The sequence below is a fragment of the Aegilops tauschii genome, chromosome 5 (genome assembly GCF_002575655.3).
Source record: "Aegilops tauschii subsp. strangulata cultivar AL8/78 chromosome 5, Aet v6.0, whole genome shotgun sequence".
Classification (NCBI taxonomy): Eukaryota; Viridiplantae; Streptophyta; class Magnoliopsida; order Poales; family Poaceae; genus Aegilops; species Aegilops tauschii.
Window position 1 is genome coordinate 521,119,914 of NC_053039.3, and position 17,844 is coordinate 521,137,757.

The 17,844-nt window shown below is 50.0% G+C and overlaps 1 protein-coding gene across 1 annotated transcript; it reads right to left on the reverse strand.

Annotated features, from left to right (window-relative positions):
* Positions 1-10,754: 10,754 nt before the first annotated feature.
* LOC109763442 (putative chloride channel-like protein CLC-g) lies at positions 10,755-17,274 on the reverse strand. Its single transcript, XM_020322290.4, has 5 exons — positions 16,520-17,274; positions 15,872-16,072; positions 15,546-15,723; positions 11,354-13,024; positions 10,755-11,275 (listed from the first exon to the last, which is right to left on the reverse strand). The coding sequence occupies exons 1-5, from the start codon at positions 16,678-16,680 to the stop codon at positions 11,108-11,110; spliced, it is 2,379 nt and encodes a 792-aa protein (XP_020177879.1). The 5' UTR covers positions 16,681-17,274; the 3' UTR covers positions 10,755-11,107.
* Positions 17,275-17,844: the final 570 nt, after the last annotated feature.

A 17,844-nucleotide genomic window follows, 5' to 3' on the forward strand; every position in this document is an offset into this window, starting at 1 on the left:
AGTCTTCTCGGTCTTGGCTGCCCTTTCGAAGAGGTTGATCCCTTTCGTTGATGTCTTCATTTCTCTGCTTCAAGTCACCATGATCAAGTCGGCGTCCTTTCTTCAGGATCTCCATCGTACTTACGACAGAGTAAGGGGGGTATTCCGGAAGAACAGACCTCTGCAAGGTTGACTATCTGGTCGATATCATCGGGGAAGGTGGCGGAAAGTAACTCTCGAATTGAAACTTAAGAAAATATCGAGAGCAAAATAAAGAGGTATCATGGGAAGTTTCAAGCGGGCAGGTAATCGTTCGATGCCTGAAATAAAGTGTGAAAGGGGTTGAGATCAACGGGAATAAGTATTGTGACTGATACCAGTATAGATCAGTAGGACGGTGGTCCGTGAATTACATACGAGGCCACGCGCGATGAATAAATTTGGGAACAGGGGGTGCACAGGAGAGTCGGGTTTTGATCCTGTGGAACTGTGGGTTATGGGCCCACCATGTGGTTAAAGTAGGAAGGGCGGTGACATTTTGCACGATCATGATAGCAAGGCATGTCAGAGGGTAGCCTGTCAGTTATATGTCAGCAACATCGTCGGTACCAAGGGCGAGGGACGAAGAGAACCATTTTCCTGCTCGTTGAAACGAGGCAGACCAATAGGCAAAGTTCTCGTCCATCGGTGGTTACCGGAATGTCACCAACAATAGTAACAGGGTCTTACTGACAGAGTTGTACACCGAGGTGTTTGCACAAGCAGGGAATTAATACTGCTTAGATCATAATGATCACCAGAAACGTTAAACGAACCAATGGAAAGGAAAATATGATTATCAGATTAAACAGAACAATGGAAAGGAAAATGTGTTTAAACACATATTTCAGGGGTATATCCTTCCCAAGGACAATGGTTAGAAGAGAACCATTTAGGTTAGGGAAGAGGAAATTCATGACATTACCCAAACAACGGTGTTTGAATAATTGATAACGAAAATTTAGCATTGTGCTTCAAATGGTTTTATTGAAGATCGGAGTACCACAGAGATGCTTCGAGATAGCATTGACATGGTCTTCAAGCAAAGATGAGACTTTGGATACAGGAAGGATCCATCAGGACAAACTTGTAGAATAAGTCTTACAATTTTCTCATGGAAGAATGCATAACCTTGCTGAAAGGAAGAACTATAACAATAGGTCCTCCGGCCAGTTGTGCTAGGCATGACATCACCCTACCGGGTCATATAAAGACCAATGTATAACTCTTGGAAATATGTTCCAACCATCATATCTGACCGAGGTTCAGATCTGATTGGTGTCAGGATACCTCAGACTCAGGATGTCTAAGAAGAAAGGTGCAACACAAATTGATGGGATGACATTGTAAGATTCTCGGGAAATGAACTATGAAAGCAAGTTCCGAAACAAGAGTTCATCATTAAACCAAGGAGAGGATGAGGGGGTGGCTGATGGACTCAGCGACAATTCCTCGAGATTTCCAAAAAGAGGGATTTCCACACTTATGTGAACAAGGAGATAACATTTGTCAGATCAAATGATATAATGAGGTATGCTCGAGGAAAACATACACAATTAAACATTGGTTGAAAGGTGCACCCGAAATATGGGCTTAGGTAGAATGATCAATGTTAGAACGGTGATTCGATAACCAATGGTCTAAGAATGAAATATCGACCATTAACTTCAAAGCAATAGTGTTGCTAGAAGTTTTGAAGTCGCACATCATAGTTCAATTGTCGGTTTTCCGGTTAGAAACAACACGGGGACCAAAATATGAACGGAGATGGCGAGAAGTATTACTATCAAGAATTCTTAAGAGGTGGTGAAATTCTCATGACATTCTTGACATAAAAGAGGGTAATACTCCAAGGTAAAGAACAAATGCTGGATAGCAAGGATCCTAAGGTATAACACGAAACACGAACAAGTTTGTGTTGGAGGGAAGGCACTAAAGTGGCCGATGATAACACAAATCATCGAGGGAAAGGATGGTCTTTCTCATCATGAATTCAATTGATATTCTGGAAGACGTTAAAATGTTGACGATGATCACGACACATTTGTCGAGGGGTTTCAAGAAGATGTAATCGATCGGCGATGACATCAAGCCAAGGGAATGGTGAAGCAAAAGGTTATTATAACCATAGATAAGTTGCCATCTCATAATTCAGAGTTGTCTCTTAAGACGAACAAAATGATGCTGAAAGTCGATGTTATCTTGGAGGACTATTGGAATTATGTCCCAGAGATGAAGGACATAGGTAGAATGGTCAAGCAGTCAGCCTGACGATGATGATGTAGTCAATCAGCTGGGAATGACATGATCGAGTACAACTCGTAAGCAATGAAGATTACTAAGAGTTGTTGAATCGCAGTGTAGACTCAATCCAGTTTTCGGTGTCTTTGAGTGTTTAATAACTCAGAGCCCATGAAAAATTTGAATCAGTGCGAATGTAGTACTTGATGAAGAACTCATAAGAAGTTACGCAGTTCCGTGATAATCTCGAGATACCAGGGGGTAATACTCGAGGACAGATCAAAGTAGAGGTTGGACTGGGGTATTGCTCTGCAGAAGACAAGTGCTTAAACTTGCACGAGAAATGGTATTTAAAGGAGAACATGGTCGGAACCACGATTGCAAAAAGGATCAATACACAGATACTAGACGATATCATATCAAGGAAATAGTTATTATTACAAGAAGCTTCTATGATAGGATCTACATCGTGTCCATGGGCATGAACACAAAGTTCAAGGTCGACTCCAACTTCTTCAATGCATAACCTTTCATTCACTTCTCGCGTTTGATGAAGTTGCAGTGTTGAAAAAATTTATCTGGCAAAATACCAGAAGAGTATGACTCATGAAAACTTTCGAGTTCACACATATTATGAAAGGCATAGGTTCAACCCATCGGGGCATCGTGGAAACATATACCACAAGCTTCAGGGGTAAATAACTCAAGCTCGATAGTAGAGCATGGGTGTCAAAACGAGAGGATACAATTTACTAAAGGCATTATGTATCAAGGAAAGAACTCACAAGGTGATTAAATATGAGGGCACTTTCGGATAATAATCTAACAAAGGATTTGGTGGTCCACAAGGGATCAGATGTGAGCATCGATACTCAACTAGAGGAAGAAAGAATGCAAGGGGGTCAGATTATAGAAACAATTGGCTAACTCAACGCTCAAATGCAAAGGAATTATGATTTCCAAATCAAGGGATCAGAAGCAAACGCTCTGATTAAGGATGGATAAGTTGAATAGCCTTAGGGGTACAATCGATGGCAATTTGATTGGTCGATACCAGCTCATGTTTAAAATGCGTTTGAGCCAGAAGGAAGAATTCTAGGATCTGATTGAGGACTGCGAGAATTCGCAACATATTAAATCAACGGACTCAAAATGATAATGACAAGAGATGCCAATAAGATTACGAGACTTAAGATTAATCATAATGCAAGTAAGCAAGAATTTCAAGAGCAAAAAGGCTCCTGAAGATTTTCGGAAGATCGAATGATATTTTGAACACTTTTGTGAAATACTTGAATCAACTGGGGATGAGCGGATACTCGGTAAGTGGGAGGATTATCCGTAGGGGTATTCAGGTGACAAAGAACAGCAAGGTAGTAAGCTCAAAGGATTCTCGGAACAACAGAGAGAATTTCGGGGTATCTTGTAATAACAAGATCAACTGGGAAACATTGTATGAATGGCGAGTATACGTGGTTATCCATAGGAGTTTATCGATGAAAGGGAATTGCAAAAGCGATGAACACAAGTTCTCGGGTTATCAGCGGAGAGTATCTTCAGGGTCTTCACGTGCAACAGACGATCATCAGTAATAAGGGGCTCTCCGGGTGAAAGTGATAACGAGATCCTAATGTTAGATTTAGCAAAATTCATTTAACCCGAATAGGAGAGAGATCAGAGTCCCAGAGTAAAGGTCGAGGAGTAAAAGATCCTAGTACCACCCAATGGCGACGTGGGCCAGTAAGACACACAGCCAGGTTAGTAAAAACTTTTCCAATGACTAGACTCGACTTCGGCCAAGGAGTTGGAAAGGGGGATTCCTACAGGCAGTTGGCTCTGATACCAACTTGTGACGCCCCCGATTTGACCGTACACTAATCATGCACGCAAATGTGTACGATCAAGATCAGGGACTCATGGGAAGATATCACAACACAACTCTAAAACATAAATAAGTCATACAAGCATCATAATACAAGCCAGGGGCCTCGAGGGCTCGAATACAAGTGCTCGATCATAGACGAGTCAACGGAAGCAACAATATCTGAGTACAGATATAAGTTAAACAAGTTGCCATAAGATGGCTAGCACAAAAGTAGCAACGATCGAAAAGGCAAGGCCTCCTGCCTGGGACCTCCTAACTAATCCTCGAAGCCGAACTCCATGTAGAATCATCCTCGGGATCTCTAGCTCCTGGACTCCAGCATCTGGTTGCGACAATCAGGTATAGAAAGGGGAAAAGAAGGGGAAAAGCAACCGTGAGTACTCATCCAAAGTACTCGCAAGCAAGGAGCTACACTACATATGCATGGGTATAAGTGTAAAGGGTCATATCGGTGGACTGAACTGCAGAATGCCAGAATAAGAGGGGGAGAGCTAATCCTGTCGAAGACTACGCTTCTGGCAGCCTCCATCTTGCAGCATGTAGAAGAGAGTAGATTGAAGTCCTCCAAGTAGCATCGTATTGCATAATCCTACCCGGCGATCCCCTCCTCGTCGCCCTGTTAGAGAGCGACCACCGGGTTATATCTGGCACTTGGAAGGTTGTGTTTTATTAAGTATCCAGTTCTAGTTGTCATAAGGTCAAGGTACAACTCCGGGTCGTCCTTTTACTGAGGGACACGGCTATTCGAATAGATAAACTTCCCTGCAGGGGTGCACCACATAACCCAACACGCTCGATCCCATTTGGCCGGACACACTTTTCTGGGTCATGCCCGGCCTCGGACGATCAACACGTCGCAGCCCCGCCTAGGCTCAACCGAGAGGTCAGCACGCCGGTCTAAATCCTATGCGCGCAGGGGTCTGGGCCCATCCCTACTGGGATGGAGCCACCTGTCCTTTCAGCCCCCTCATCAGAATCACTTGCGGGTACTCAACGAGCCGACCCGACTTTAGTCACCACATGTGTCATGTATATAAGTATATAGTATATACCCGTGATCACCTCCCTAAGTGATCACGGCCCAGTAGTATAGCATGGCAGACGGACAAGAGTGTAGGGCCACTGATGGAACACTAGCATCCTATACTAAGCAGTAGGATAGCAGGTAAGGGTAACAACTGTAGCAACAATGACAGGCTATGCATCAGGATAGGATTAACGGAAAGCAGTAACATGCTACACTACTCTAATGCAAGCAGTATAGAGAAGAATAGGCGATATCTGGTGATCAAGGGGGGGGGCTTGCCTGGTTGCTCTGGCAAGGAGGAGGGGTCGTCGGTGACGTAGTCGACCACAGTGGCATCAACATCGTCACGGGGTCTACCGAAGAGAAGAGGGGGGACAAACAGTAAATACATAGCAAGCAAGTGCATAATAGGACAACAAGCAGAGCTAGACGTGTTCTAACACGGTATGAGGTGATACCGGTGAAGGGGGGAAACATCCGGGAAAGTATTCCCGGTGTTTCGCATTTTCGGGCAGATGAACTGGAGGGGGAAAGTTGCGTGTTCGCTATGCTAGGGATGTGTGGCGGACGAATGGACTGCGTATTTGGATTCGTCTCGTCGTTCTGAGCAACTTTCATGTACAAAGTTTTTTCAACCGAGATACAGTTTATTTTATATTAATTTTAAAATATTTAAATCAATTTTAGGATTTATTTATATTCCAATTTAAATCAGTAAATACTTTTGTCACATAGTGCAGTGCCAGCCACAGTGTATTATAGGTGGGGTCAGGTCAAGGTCAATAGTCCAGTCAGCAGTTGACTGGTCAAACTAGCTGGTGGGACCCAGTTGTCATAGAGTAGTGTAAATTAATAGTTTAATTAATTTAACAGCTTAGGTGGGGGGCCACATGCCACTGACTTAGATATTTTTAAACAGGCTTTTATATGAAAAGGGACCACATGTCATTTTTAGTTATTCAACTAAACATTTTTATTAGGTTCTAATTAGGTGGTTAGGGGAATGGTTAAACCGGGCGGGCCCACATGTCAGTGGGTCAACCCACTGTTAGAACGCGTGTGCGCGCGTGCGTGCCCGTCGGTGAGTTCAGAGAACGGCGGCGTGAGCGGAGCCGGCGGCTCCAGTGACCAAAAGGGGCAGCCCCGGGTGCCAAAAGGATAAGCGCGAGGCGCAGCGTCGAGACCTGCCTTCGTCTGTAGCTAGGAGCGGTTGAAACAGCATCGGGGGCGACAGAAGGCGGCGACTACGGCGGAGTTGGAGGGCACGGGGAGGAGAGGGAAAAGGCCGTGGAGGGCCGGAGGCTCACAGTGGAAGCGGCAGGGTGCTCGATGGAGCCGGAGGATGATGGGGCCGAGCGGATCGACGACGAGGTTAGCGGCTGCGGCCGACGGTGTCGGAGGAGGGGGCGCCGGTCGACGAGGGGACTCCGGCGAGGGGAGCAAGGCGAGGGAGGCCGGATCCGCGACGGGGCCTCCGGGATCCGTCCCTCTCCGGCGAGGAGGCGGCTTGGGTGAGCGCGCGCTGGCAGGTGCCGGCTGGGCGCGGCCAAGGGAGCCGCGGAGCAGCCGCGGCGCTAGGGACAAGGGCGTGTTGCAGGGGCGGCGGCCGGTGGTGATGCTTGCGGGCCAGGACGGGGGGCGCTGGCGGTGACGACGTGGGGAGGCTCGCCGGGCCGCCGGGAGCAGCGGCGGGCGGTCGGGTACGACGAGGTGTCGGCGGGGGAGGGCTCTGGCGCGACGGAGGTGCGCGTAGGAGATCGAGAGGGAGTGCGGGGGGGATCGTGCGGGGGAGTGGGGGAGTGGTTGACCCGATCTAGGTCACGGGGGGAGTGGGCATTAACTAGGGCGCCGGCTGGGCCGGCCTGGCTTGCCCAGTGGCAAGCTGGGCCGAGGCCCAGTGGGGGGGGGGGTCTTTTCCTTTCTTTCTTTTTTTGTTTCCTTTTCTTCTTTTTATTTTTATTTTTCTGTTCTGTTTTATTTTAGATACACATTGTTTTTAGCTTAGAAAAAAATGATAACAACTCCTAAATTGATGTTTGAGAACCACCCACTGCCAAAAATGTTTTACCCTGAAATAAATTAGTTTAGAATTTTATTAATCGAAAAAGGTATTCACTTAATTGTTTTGCTGCAGTTCTAATCACTTTAGAGTAATTAATTATTTTATAAAAATGTTGTTTCTCCACCAATACTATCGGTGATTTAATTGTCACAATAAGAACATTTTAGTTTTGAGAATTGAAAACTTTTATTGTTTGACTTTAATTCAAATTTGAATTTGGATCGGTTCTGAACTAACGCGAGATTATCAATAGTAATCAAGGTGACATGGCATCATTACCAGAGGGTTACTGTAGCTTGTTTACCCGGGCGTCACAGTGAGATATGTTTGGAAGCAACTTAGAGCATCTCCAGCCGTTGCCCCCCCCCCAGGACGCATAAAAATCGCCCCTGGGGGCGAGCCGGCGATACAATCAGCGCTGGGGGCGGTTTTGCGCCCAGTCGTCGCCAACAGGCGCCGAAATTGGCCCACTTTTCAGCCCCATTTCAGTGAATAAAGGGCCCATATGGGCGAGAATAGACCCATATTCGGCGTGGTTCGCCGTGTCTCGGCGTTCAATTATCAACACAATTTTTTCTTATCACATATTTCATCACAGAAAAATCAAATACTTCAACAAAATAGTACAACAACAAATAGTTCAATACAAATTATATAGTTCAACAAATAAAAACTCATATTTCATCACACGGCGTCCCCCTTGAGCCTCCATAGGTGCTCAATCAGATCTTTCTGCAGTTGATGATGCACCTGTGGGTCTCGGATCTCCTGATGCATACTGAGATAGGCAGTCCAGGTTGCCGGTAGCTGGTGATCAACTTCGGCTAGACGACCCTGCCTGTAGTATGGTTCAGTGTCAAACACTGGGTCTTCTTGCTTGCTCTCGATGATCATGTTGTGCAAGATGACACAGCAAGTCATAATCTCCCACATTTGATCTTTGGACCAGGTCTGAGCGGGGTACCGGACAACAGCAAATCGAGATTGGAGCACACCAAATGCCCGCTCGACATCCTTCCTGCAAGCCTCCTGGATCTTCGCAAACCAGGCGTTCTTGCCTCCTGCCACAGGGTTTGAGATCGTCTTCACAAATGTCGACCATCTCGGATAGATGCCATCAGCTAGATAGTACCCCTTGTTGTAGTGCCGCCCATTGATCTCGAAGTTCACCGGAGGAGAATGACCTTCAACAAGCTTGGCAAAGACAGGAGAGCACTGCAGCACGTTGATGTCATTGTGAGTTTCTGGCATACCAAAGAAGGAGTGCCAAATCCAGAGGTCCTGTGTGCCCACCGCCTCAAGTACCACACTGCAACCGCCTTTGGCGCCATTGTACATCCCCTGCCAAGCAAATGGGCAATTCCTCCATTTCCAATGCATGCAGTCGATGCTTCCAAGCATCCCAGGAAATCCTCTTGCTGTATTCTGTGCTAGGATCCGAGCAGTGTCTTCCGCATTGGGTGTTCTCAAGTATTGCGGTCCAAACACTGCCACCACTGCCCGACAGAACTTGTAGAAACACTCTATGCTGGTGGACTCGGCCATGCGCCCATAGTCGTCGAGTGAATCACCGGGAGCTCCGTATGCAAGCATCCTCATCGTTGTCGTGCACTACTGGATGGAGGTGAATCCAAGGGAGCCGGTGCAATCCATCTTGCACTTGAAGTAGTTGTCGAACTCCCGGATGGAATTCACAATCCTGAGGAAGAGCTTTCAGCTCATCCGATAATGGCGCCGAAATGTTTTCTCGCCGTGAAATGGAGCATCGGCGAAGTAGTCGGAGTAGAGCATGCAGTAGCCTTTGAGACGATGCCGGTTCTTTGCTTTCACTCGCCCCGACGCCGACCCACCTCGCCGCGGCTTTTCATTGCTCGCCAGCAGCTGGGCGAGGGCGGCGAGCACCATGAGATGCTCTTCTTCCTGGACGTCGGCCTCGGCTTCCTCCTCCAGCAGCGCGGCGAGCGCTTCCTCGTCATCCGAGTCCATCGCCGAGGCAGGCAAATCGCCGAACACCTTGCGCCCGGTGGGCGTGTACCCGCCGCTAAACTGCCCCTCCGCGGCCGGAAACGGCGGCCGGAAACGCCCAGCTGCTGTTGGAGGGGCTGCCGCGGCGAAGCTCTGCTATTTTTCCGGCGGGGAATGGCTATCTAGCGGTGAAGGGCGGCGGGCGGCGCCGGGATATAGCTAGTGGCGGCCGAGGGCGCGGGGGGTGGGAGGCGAGTCGGGGAAGAAAACCTTGACTTTTCCCCTGACGGTGTGGGCCAGCCGCGCTTTTCCCTTGCGCCGGAGCCCCCAATTGCCCCCCAGTGCGCCGGGTTCGGCCTGTGACCGCCGGGCAGAAAAAAAAGGGCCGAACCGGCGATTTTCGGCGTCCTGGGGCCGCGACTGGGGCTTTTTTTGGCGCCGGCGCCGAAAAAGTGCCCTGGGGGGCCTGTTGGGGGCGCGGCTGGAGATGCTCTTAGCTAGCCTAGCTCACCCTCGGTGGGCACAGGCCAAGATCGTAGCCCATTTGTGGGGGAAATGGACTAGGTCGGGCAAGGTTGGATGGAGCATAGCGGGGAACCATGGGTTAGGAAGCACAATTTGTATTTGGAAGCATCACTTTCAATCAATGGATGCAAATTGTGAACGTTTGTATTTTTTCGACACGCGTCCGAATGTGCTTGAAACATGTGTACATATGATGATGGTTATTTTTTATAGTGAAGGTCTAACTTTTTTAGAAGCAATTATCTATTTACTGGAAACGAGATTTTGATGTCTTGAAGCAAAAATTTCTATTGTGTAAGAAACGGAATTCTATTAAACTGTAGAACGTTGATTTTGTCCATCAACGCAAATTCATCGGTAGGTGGAAGCACGTTTAATTCACTGTGAAATAAATCTATTGCTCCAAAGAAGAAAAGCATCACATTAGGAAAAAAAAATCTACATGTCCGCATGGCAGAGAAACCTCACTTTCAAAGCAATTTTATATTTAAGGGGAAAATATTGTTTGGAAGCAATTTTAGAAAATACCGGAATCAAAGTTGCTAAATAAGGAAGCAAACCGCCTAACGTCTAAGCCAACAGCGGATGGAATCTTGCATTTAATTAGCCGTAATTTAATGTACTCCCTCCGTTCTGAATTACTTGTCGCGGAAATGGATGTATCTAGACGTATTTTAGTTGTAGATACATCCATTTCTGAGACAAGTAATTCCGAATGGAGGGAGTAATAGTTATGGAAATAAATCACAATTATGCATACTAACTAACCGGACGCTCCTTGACTGGTCTGGTAGATGCAAAGCATCAGTAGTCTGATGCCTAGTGATGCCCCTTTAACTAATAGTCCTGCTTACTAATGTACATTGTTACTATGTGACTGAGATTTACGAAGAACTCATAACAAAAGATGTAAATTATAAAGGCTTCGATGCCAAGCTCTTTCACTTGAGCAAAACATCAACCATTCGGCCTGTCGAAAAAGGACAGCATCCAATAATGTAGAAACGGGGAAACAGTGAAAAATACGTAGATGGTTCAACCAAGCGACCATTTCTTATAACTAGAGCTGACAACGGGCCATGAGCTGACACGTTCAGGTCACATGTTCCGCAATAATTAAGTTCCGGAAAGAACATCTCCCCGTCGTTAATAATGTACACAAAGAACAGCAGTGCAAGACGTGGCAGACCCAACGGATATACACGGACCACCACTCTATTTCTGGGAGCAAATATACTTACAAGTAATGAATCAAGATAATAATAAGAAGAAGAAACAGTGTTTTTTGGAATTATTTCTTCACAGGCGCGCAAAAATTGATCCTCACCCAAACATCCTGCCAGCAGAATGCAGGTAGTATACACTAGGATGTGTGTTTTGTGCTTCAGCCGCAGTTGGCGAGCCGCACGATGAGGTCGCGGAAGTACTTGGCGACGGCGGCCTTGTGCCACCGGAGCCGCTTCCACTTGCCGCCCAGCAGCACCGGGTGCAGCCCCAGGATGTGCTCCGGCATGAAGTCGTGCCTCGTCAGGATCCCCACCACCGGCGACCTCTGCATGCACGCAGTTTGTTTCATCAACAACACAGTTCGAATTCCATGGCTGCTAGCTGCGTGAGAAAATGTACTTACGTCGCAGGCCTTGGGCACGACGAGGAGGTGGCGCAGGCCGACCTCGCGGAAGAGGACGAGCGCCTTGGCCAGCGACATGGTCTCCACGACGGTGTATGGCGACGCGTTGGTGAAGGGGTGCAGGTCCACGTACATCTCCATCTCCTCCGGCGACAGCTCCACGCCGTCCACCGTGTCCTGCTTGCCGGAGCCGCGCTTGTCGAAGTCCTGCGCCTCGAACCTCGCCGCGATGCTGTACTCCTTGGGGTACCGCTCCTGCGCCGGCAGGAACTCCCGCTTCCGGAGGAGCACGAGGAGGTGCGCCCTGAGCACGAGGCCGTAGAGCACGGGCGCCGTCGAGAAGGGCGGCTCGTCGATGACCGGGAACGCGTGGTGGCCCGTGGTGCGGAGGACGTGCATGATGTGGCCCACCTTCTCCACCCCGTTGAAGCTCCGCAGCGGGCCGACCACCACGTCGCCCACGCTGAGCTGCCGCATGTAGGGCTCGGCGTGGCCGTCGAGGTACGGCAGCCCCTTGAGGCGCATGATGAGGTCGTAGATGCTGGCGTTGAAGGAGTCGGCGACGGTCTTGGAGATGAGCAGGACGAGCATGACCAGCGGCAGGAGGAGCAGGTTGTTGGTGAGCTCCACGATGATGACGCACACGGACACCGTCATGCGGAGCGTGCCGCCGAGGAAGGACGCCGAGCCGAGGATGGCCACCAGGCCGTGGTCGAGGCCGGAGTGCCTGCCCAGCAGCATGGCCACCAGGCGGCCGTAGGTGGCGCCGGTGAGGATGATGGGGACGAAGAGCCCCGACGGCGCCACCACGCCGTAGCTGAGCACGCCCAGCGCGTAGGACGCGAGGAAGAAGGCGAGCATGGAGCCCGGGTGGTAGACGTCGTTGGTGCCGGTGGCGTAGAGGTTGCGGATGGCGTCGTCGTTGATGTTGAGCATGAGGCTGGCCAGGTCGTTGTAGTGGTCCGGCGGGCAGTGGAAGCGCCGGAACTTGTTGAGGGAGCCACAGGCGCCGTTGGGCCCCGCGACGGGGCAGGGCCGGCACGGCGCGAACCACGGCATGCCGAACACGCAGCACGACGTGAGGACGGACACGGCCGCCGCCAGCAGCAGCTTGTGCGCGCGGCCGCGCTCGTTGACGACGCTGTAGACGCGGAGGACCTGCATCATGAGGAAGTTGTAGAAGGCGCCGAGGACGGCGCCGATGACGCCGATGAGGACGACGATGGGGATGTCCTTGAGGTGGTACGTCATGAGGTCCTCGAACAGCGTGCTCACGTCGTACATGATGAGCCCGCCCTTGCCGAACATCCCGCACCGCCCCGTCCCGCACAGCTCCACGAACAGCCGCAGCACCACCGCCACCACCGCCGTCGTGAAGAAGGAGCGCCAGATCAGCGCGCTCCGCCACCACGAGGAGAGGGACTCGAGAGCGAAGAGCACGCCGCCGACCGGCGCGCGGAACGCGGCGCTGACACCGGCGCCGGCGCCGATGGTGACGAGGTCGCGGCGGTCGCGGTCGTTCTTGAAGTAGCGTAGCCAGCGCCAGGTGAGGCCGTACCTGCGCGACCCGCCCTGGCCGAAGATGGCGGCTATGCACGCGCCCGTGTGCACCATTGGCCCGGCCTTGCCGACGTGCAGCGACGATGACACGGCGGCTATGTTGCCGATGACCTGCACCCACGGTTTGATCGGAGTTCAGTTCACAAGGAAAAATTTGTACATGCACGCACTTGGTTTAGAAGCAAAAGGTAAAATTCGAAAAAATGTAGTATAGTGGGAGCAGTGATTTTTTCCATTTTTTTTTGCGTGTGTACCAAAAAAGAGGGGTGTTGATCATTACTCTGTTTGAACTAAAATCACGTCAATTATTTATGAACGTTCATTTAAAAAAGAACTTATGAACGAAGGGAATATTTTTTGTGTGACTACTGTTGTTCTATGAAAGGTGGGTATCGGAAAATTTTGGACTCTCCACACGCTCCAATTCAAATTGTCAAACACAAATCCACATATTAGAATGGGTTCCGACTGGCCGCAACACCACCACTTGTGCCTCTTCGCGCCTTCATCGTGATGCCATCGCCCCGGCCTTCCTTCTAAGCCCCGTTCCCAACCATTCTTCTACTCCGGCATCGGCAAACCACCCGTACCCTAAACCATTGACTTAGACTCCCCTCGTCGGGCGACAATGCTTCCGAGTATTCCCCACCTCCAGGTCTCTCCTGACTTGGCCTCGTTGGCGCTCCCACGCCTCGCCGCGGCGCCCCCATCTCTGCCTCGGAGCTCTTCTCCTCCCCTTTCTTCTTCAAAGAAAATTGATTGTGCATGCTATATAACATAATAATCATAATATATGTACCGCAACATCAATTAGGTGGTCGGGTGATTAACGGGCGTCCTCCCCCTCCGTTGAAGGGGATCTCCGGTTAGCACCATGGGCGGCGGTTATGGCCTTGCGCTTTTTTTTGGTGAATACGCTGAGCAGCGTATTATTTCATTGATAGGTGGATAGAAAAGAGGATAGTACAGGGTGCAACCTCACAGACGTCCGTGGGCAGGCGTCTGGGAGGGTGCGGTAGCGAGCAGGAGAAGGAGGATGCTCAGCCTTAGTACAATGAGCTCAGGTTACAGGTATAATGCTAGCTAGTCCCTTGGCGCACGCTTTGCCCCATAGGCGAGCATCGTCCTTGATAGCTATGACCAATTCGTCGGTGGAGGGTCGCCAGCCATCGAAGGTAGTCGCGTTGCGATGCTTCTAGGTGGCCTTGCGCTTAGCGATGGTTGTTACCACCTTCCCCACGATTTGGCCCGCCGATAGTTGGAGAGCTGTGTGTGGTATGTGTGGCGGTGGCACACCATGTCTTTGCCAACGGGGTACTTGATGGGGGTCGGGGCAGTGCCAATCATGGGAATAAGCGGGAGAAATCGAGTCAGTGGCTACGGTCAGGGTTGGGGAGGTCTGTTATGGTGCTTCTATCGCTAGGGAGAGACGAATAGGGTGGTGCGCCATGAATACAAGGGCTGCGCGCGATGACTCTCCTCTTGGCGCCGCCGCTTCCTCCGCCACCTCCAGAGCCGGATTAGCCACATGGGGGTCGTTGCTTCGCATTTTGTGTTTCTTCTCTTTTAGGGATTGTTGAGTTGTGCCCTTAGTAGAATCTTACTGTGGACCTGAATGTCTATGCTACTTCCTGTCCTGTGCGTACGTGTGTGCGTTTGTGTTGTGAACTCTTTTTGGTGTTTGTGGCTCGGTGGTTTGTTTTATATATAAAGCGGGGCGAAAGCATTTTTCGGCATTACTCCCTCCATTCCAACATATAGTGCGCCTGCGCTTCTCGAGGTTCAACTTTGACCATAAATTTAACCAACGAGACCGACTGCGGCGGGAGAAAAAATTATATAATTGAAAACTTCTTTTGTATACGAATTCACTATATAACTTTTGCTCCCGCCGCAGTCTGTCTTGTTGGTTAAAATTTATGGTCAAAGTTAAAGCACGGAAATAGAGGAAGCACTATATTTTGGAAGGGGGGGGTGTGTGTGTGTGTGTGTTTACAAGGGAGAAGCGAGCTTAGTTTTACTGAGAATGTCTCTTTTTCTGCTCAGTTTTTATTTGATGGGTAAGTTTTGAGGGATAACTCCTCAAATATTTGAGGAATTATATCCCAACGTCCCATTATGTGGTCGGGCGGACGGATGACTGACCCCAAACCATGTCCTCTTCCCTGTCACTTTCAGTGAGATAGATATCTCACGATTCCAGCTCAAATGATTGATCCATTCTATATTTTCTATACCCTCCCCACCCAATAAGACAAGCCACGTCGGTGTAGAGTAAACGGATGACCAGATCTAAACAGACAAAAATTAAAGAATACGTATAATACTACTAATTCATGGTGTCCTTTGACGACAAGGAAGGAGCAGTAATTATTATTTTCGGTCACATGGATCATAAACAATGGCGGGAACCTGCGCAATCATTCCTCCGATCGTGCAGGGTTTGGAATTGATGGTGCCTCCTTTTATTTATTTTTGGATAAACCCGGTCCAGTGCAGAGGTGGACACAGACGGATGGATGGATAATTGAAGTAGCAGCAGACGTGGGTGGGTGGACGGATCATGTGCTCGTCCCGTGGACGAACTGAAGAGGCGTGTGATATGCTGAGGTGGATGAGGATGTGGTCTCACCTTGACAGCGAAGGTCCTGAGCGAGAAGATGTTGGGCGCGTCCACGCCGTTGAGGTACGCCTTCACCTCCGGGATCCCCGACCCGCCGGCCGCCGGCGACACCGACGCCGTGATCGCCGACGCGAATAGGAGCAGCGCCAGGTTCGCGCCGGCGAACACCCAGAACGCCGTCCAGTAGCTGCACGGCAGAGCAGATCTCGGACAGTCAGACAGACAGGCACGATGAGCCTGAATGGAATATTGTTATTCCCACAGTAGAGACAGACAGACAAACAAACAAACAAACATACAGAAGAACATGCTCCGCAAAAACAAAACAGACCAACCTGCTGGAGTCCATGAGGGAGGAGACGGCGGCGTGCTTGAAGCCGGCGACGTTCTCGACGGCGAGGTTGATGAGGAAGCCGACGACGCCGGTGATGATCCCGATGGCGAAGCAGAAGGTCCATTTGAGGACCACGTACCGGACCTGGTCCGCCTTGGCCCTCGTCCGCCAGTTCTGGTCGAACAGGTCGTTCTCGATGATCCTGCAACGCAGGTTAAATTCAGCAAGAAGCTTGGCAGGTACTCTAGACCAAAATGCCCAAGTGGGTACAGCTACCCCAAGGGAAGAAAACAAAAGGAGGGAGGCACGCTAGATTCTTGATGATAAGACAAGAGGAAGGAGAGGACACAAATTAAAGCATCACATGACAATCTACTGAGCATGGCAACTGGGGGAACAAAACAATAAAGGTTGTTGAGAGGACGATTGGACTCATACGATGAGGAGATCCAAGGTAGATGCTGGGCCAGTTCTTGACGAGAACACGAACAATTGAATCAAGAATGAGTCCGAAGGAGAGCTCCAACAAGAGCTTCCAAATGGATCGAGAATTCCGACATGGAAGCATGAAGGGGTGCTCGGGTAGAGAGGATTTGAAGGGATTGGGAGCATAGGAATGGAGGAAGCATGAGGAGGTTGCGTTGCTTACTCGTAGTCGAGGCTCTCGATGGGGCATGCCTTGGAGCCGACCATGGCCACCTGGGAGATGTTGTTGGTGGCGCTGCGGTGGAGGAGGGGCCGCGTGAGGGGCGGCCGCTGCTCCTCGTCCTCCGTGATGAGATCCTCCCGCGGAGGAGCCGTGGACGCCATGGCAATGACGGAGCTTGCAGTTGCAGTTGCAGAGGAGGTGGACCGGAAGAGAAGGGAACAGAAGAGAGGTGGTTTAACTAGGAGGGAGCACCGAGGGTGATTGGCACACCAGGAGTTCTTTTTAGGGGGGAAGACGGTAGTAGTAGTACTCAGAGGAAAAAAGAATTAGTTTATGATGAGCATCAGAAAGAGCTTGTGTAAGCCCCCAGATACAGAAAACAAAAGGCAAAAGGCCTCGGAGAAGATAGCTGCCCAGTCATCATGCATGGTCATCATCTACTACGTACGTAGATTACTACTAGATGAGCAGCGATTTGTCTGAACCGCAGGTAGGTTTTGGAGGGCCTTCTCCTTCTCGGCAAGCTGAGTCAGGCTGAATTGGCTCTTGGGAAATCCTTGTACGCCCGTGAGCAAAGGCCGGAGGGACGTCACGGCGGCCGGGAATAGACGGGTCCGGCGAAGGCAATCATTCACGGGAGCTGCCGGGACGGCGGCGAGCGTGACGGGGAAAATCGGGAGAAGGCGACACAGATCGATAGCGTGCGCCCGTCTGCGGTCTGATGCATGTGCTGTGTCTGTCTTATCGTCCTTCTTTCTTTTTCGTTTATTTTTCTGAGGACTGAAAATTCACGGCCAAGACGGCTGCGAGGCTTGCCAAACGCCCTCTGGCGGGCCGAAGAGCCAATGCGTCAGGTCTTGAGCTTCTCTCTTGCTTTCATTTCACTCCTCGTAGACGGATCATCAAACCCGTTAGGATATTACGCAGTTTACATTTATTTAAACTCATAATCAAGTTTACCCCGCAAAAAAAACTCATAATCAAGTTTAACAACATAACAAGTATGCTGATGGAGCATAGCACAAACAGCAGACTACAAACATTTAACATATTCTTATTCATGTGCATGGACCAAAAGCATTTGTCATCAAAGAGAAGTTGAGAGCATACGAGTTTCCCGGAAATCCACGTGCAATAGCGTCGGCGGCCATGATGATGAAGATGAGGTGGCTATCCGGCATCCGCCCAAGAGGAAGCAGTGGAAGTAGATGCCCGGTGTTCAAAGATGTAGACAATTAGAAGCGAGCAGACATGCCGAGATGCTCGACAAAAACATTATCACCCTCACCTAGCGCGAGTCCTCAAGGGGTGCCATTTCGAAGGGT

Bases quoted from the DNA above. Each gene is read 5' to 3' on its own strand.
- LOC109763442 (XM_020322290.4), bottom strand. From the start codon at position 16,680: ATGGCGTCCACGGCTCCTCCGCGGGAGGATCTCATCACGGAGGACGAG. The intron at 15,724-15,871 runs GTTGGTCTGTTT...TCTGCCGTGCAG, and splicing joins TCCCTCATGGACTCCAGCAG to CTACTGGACGGCGTTCTGGG. The intron at 13,025-15,545 runs GTGAGACCACAT...CCGTGGGTGCAG, and splicing joins TCAGGACCTTCGCTGTCAAG to GTCATCGGCAACATAGCCGC.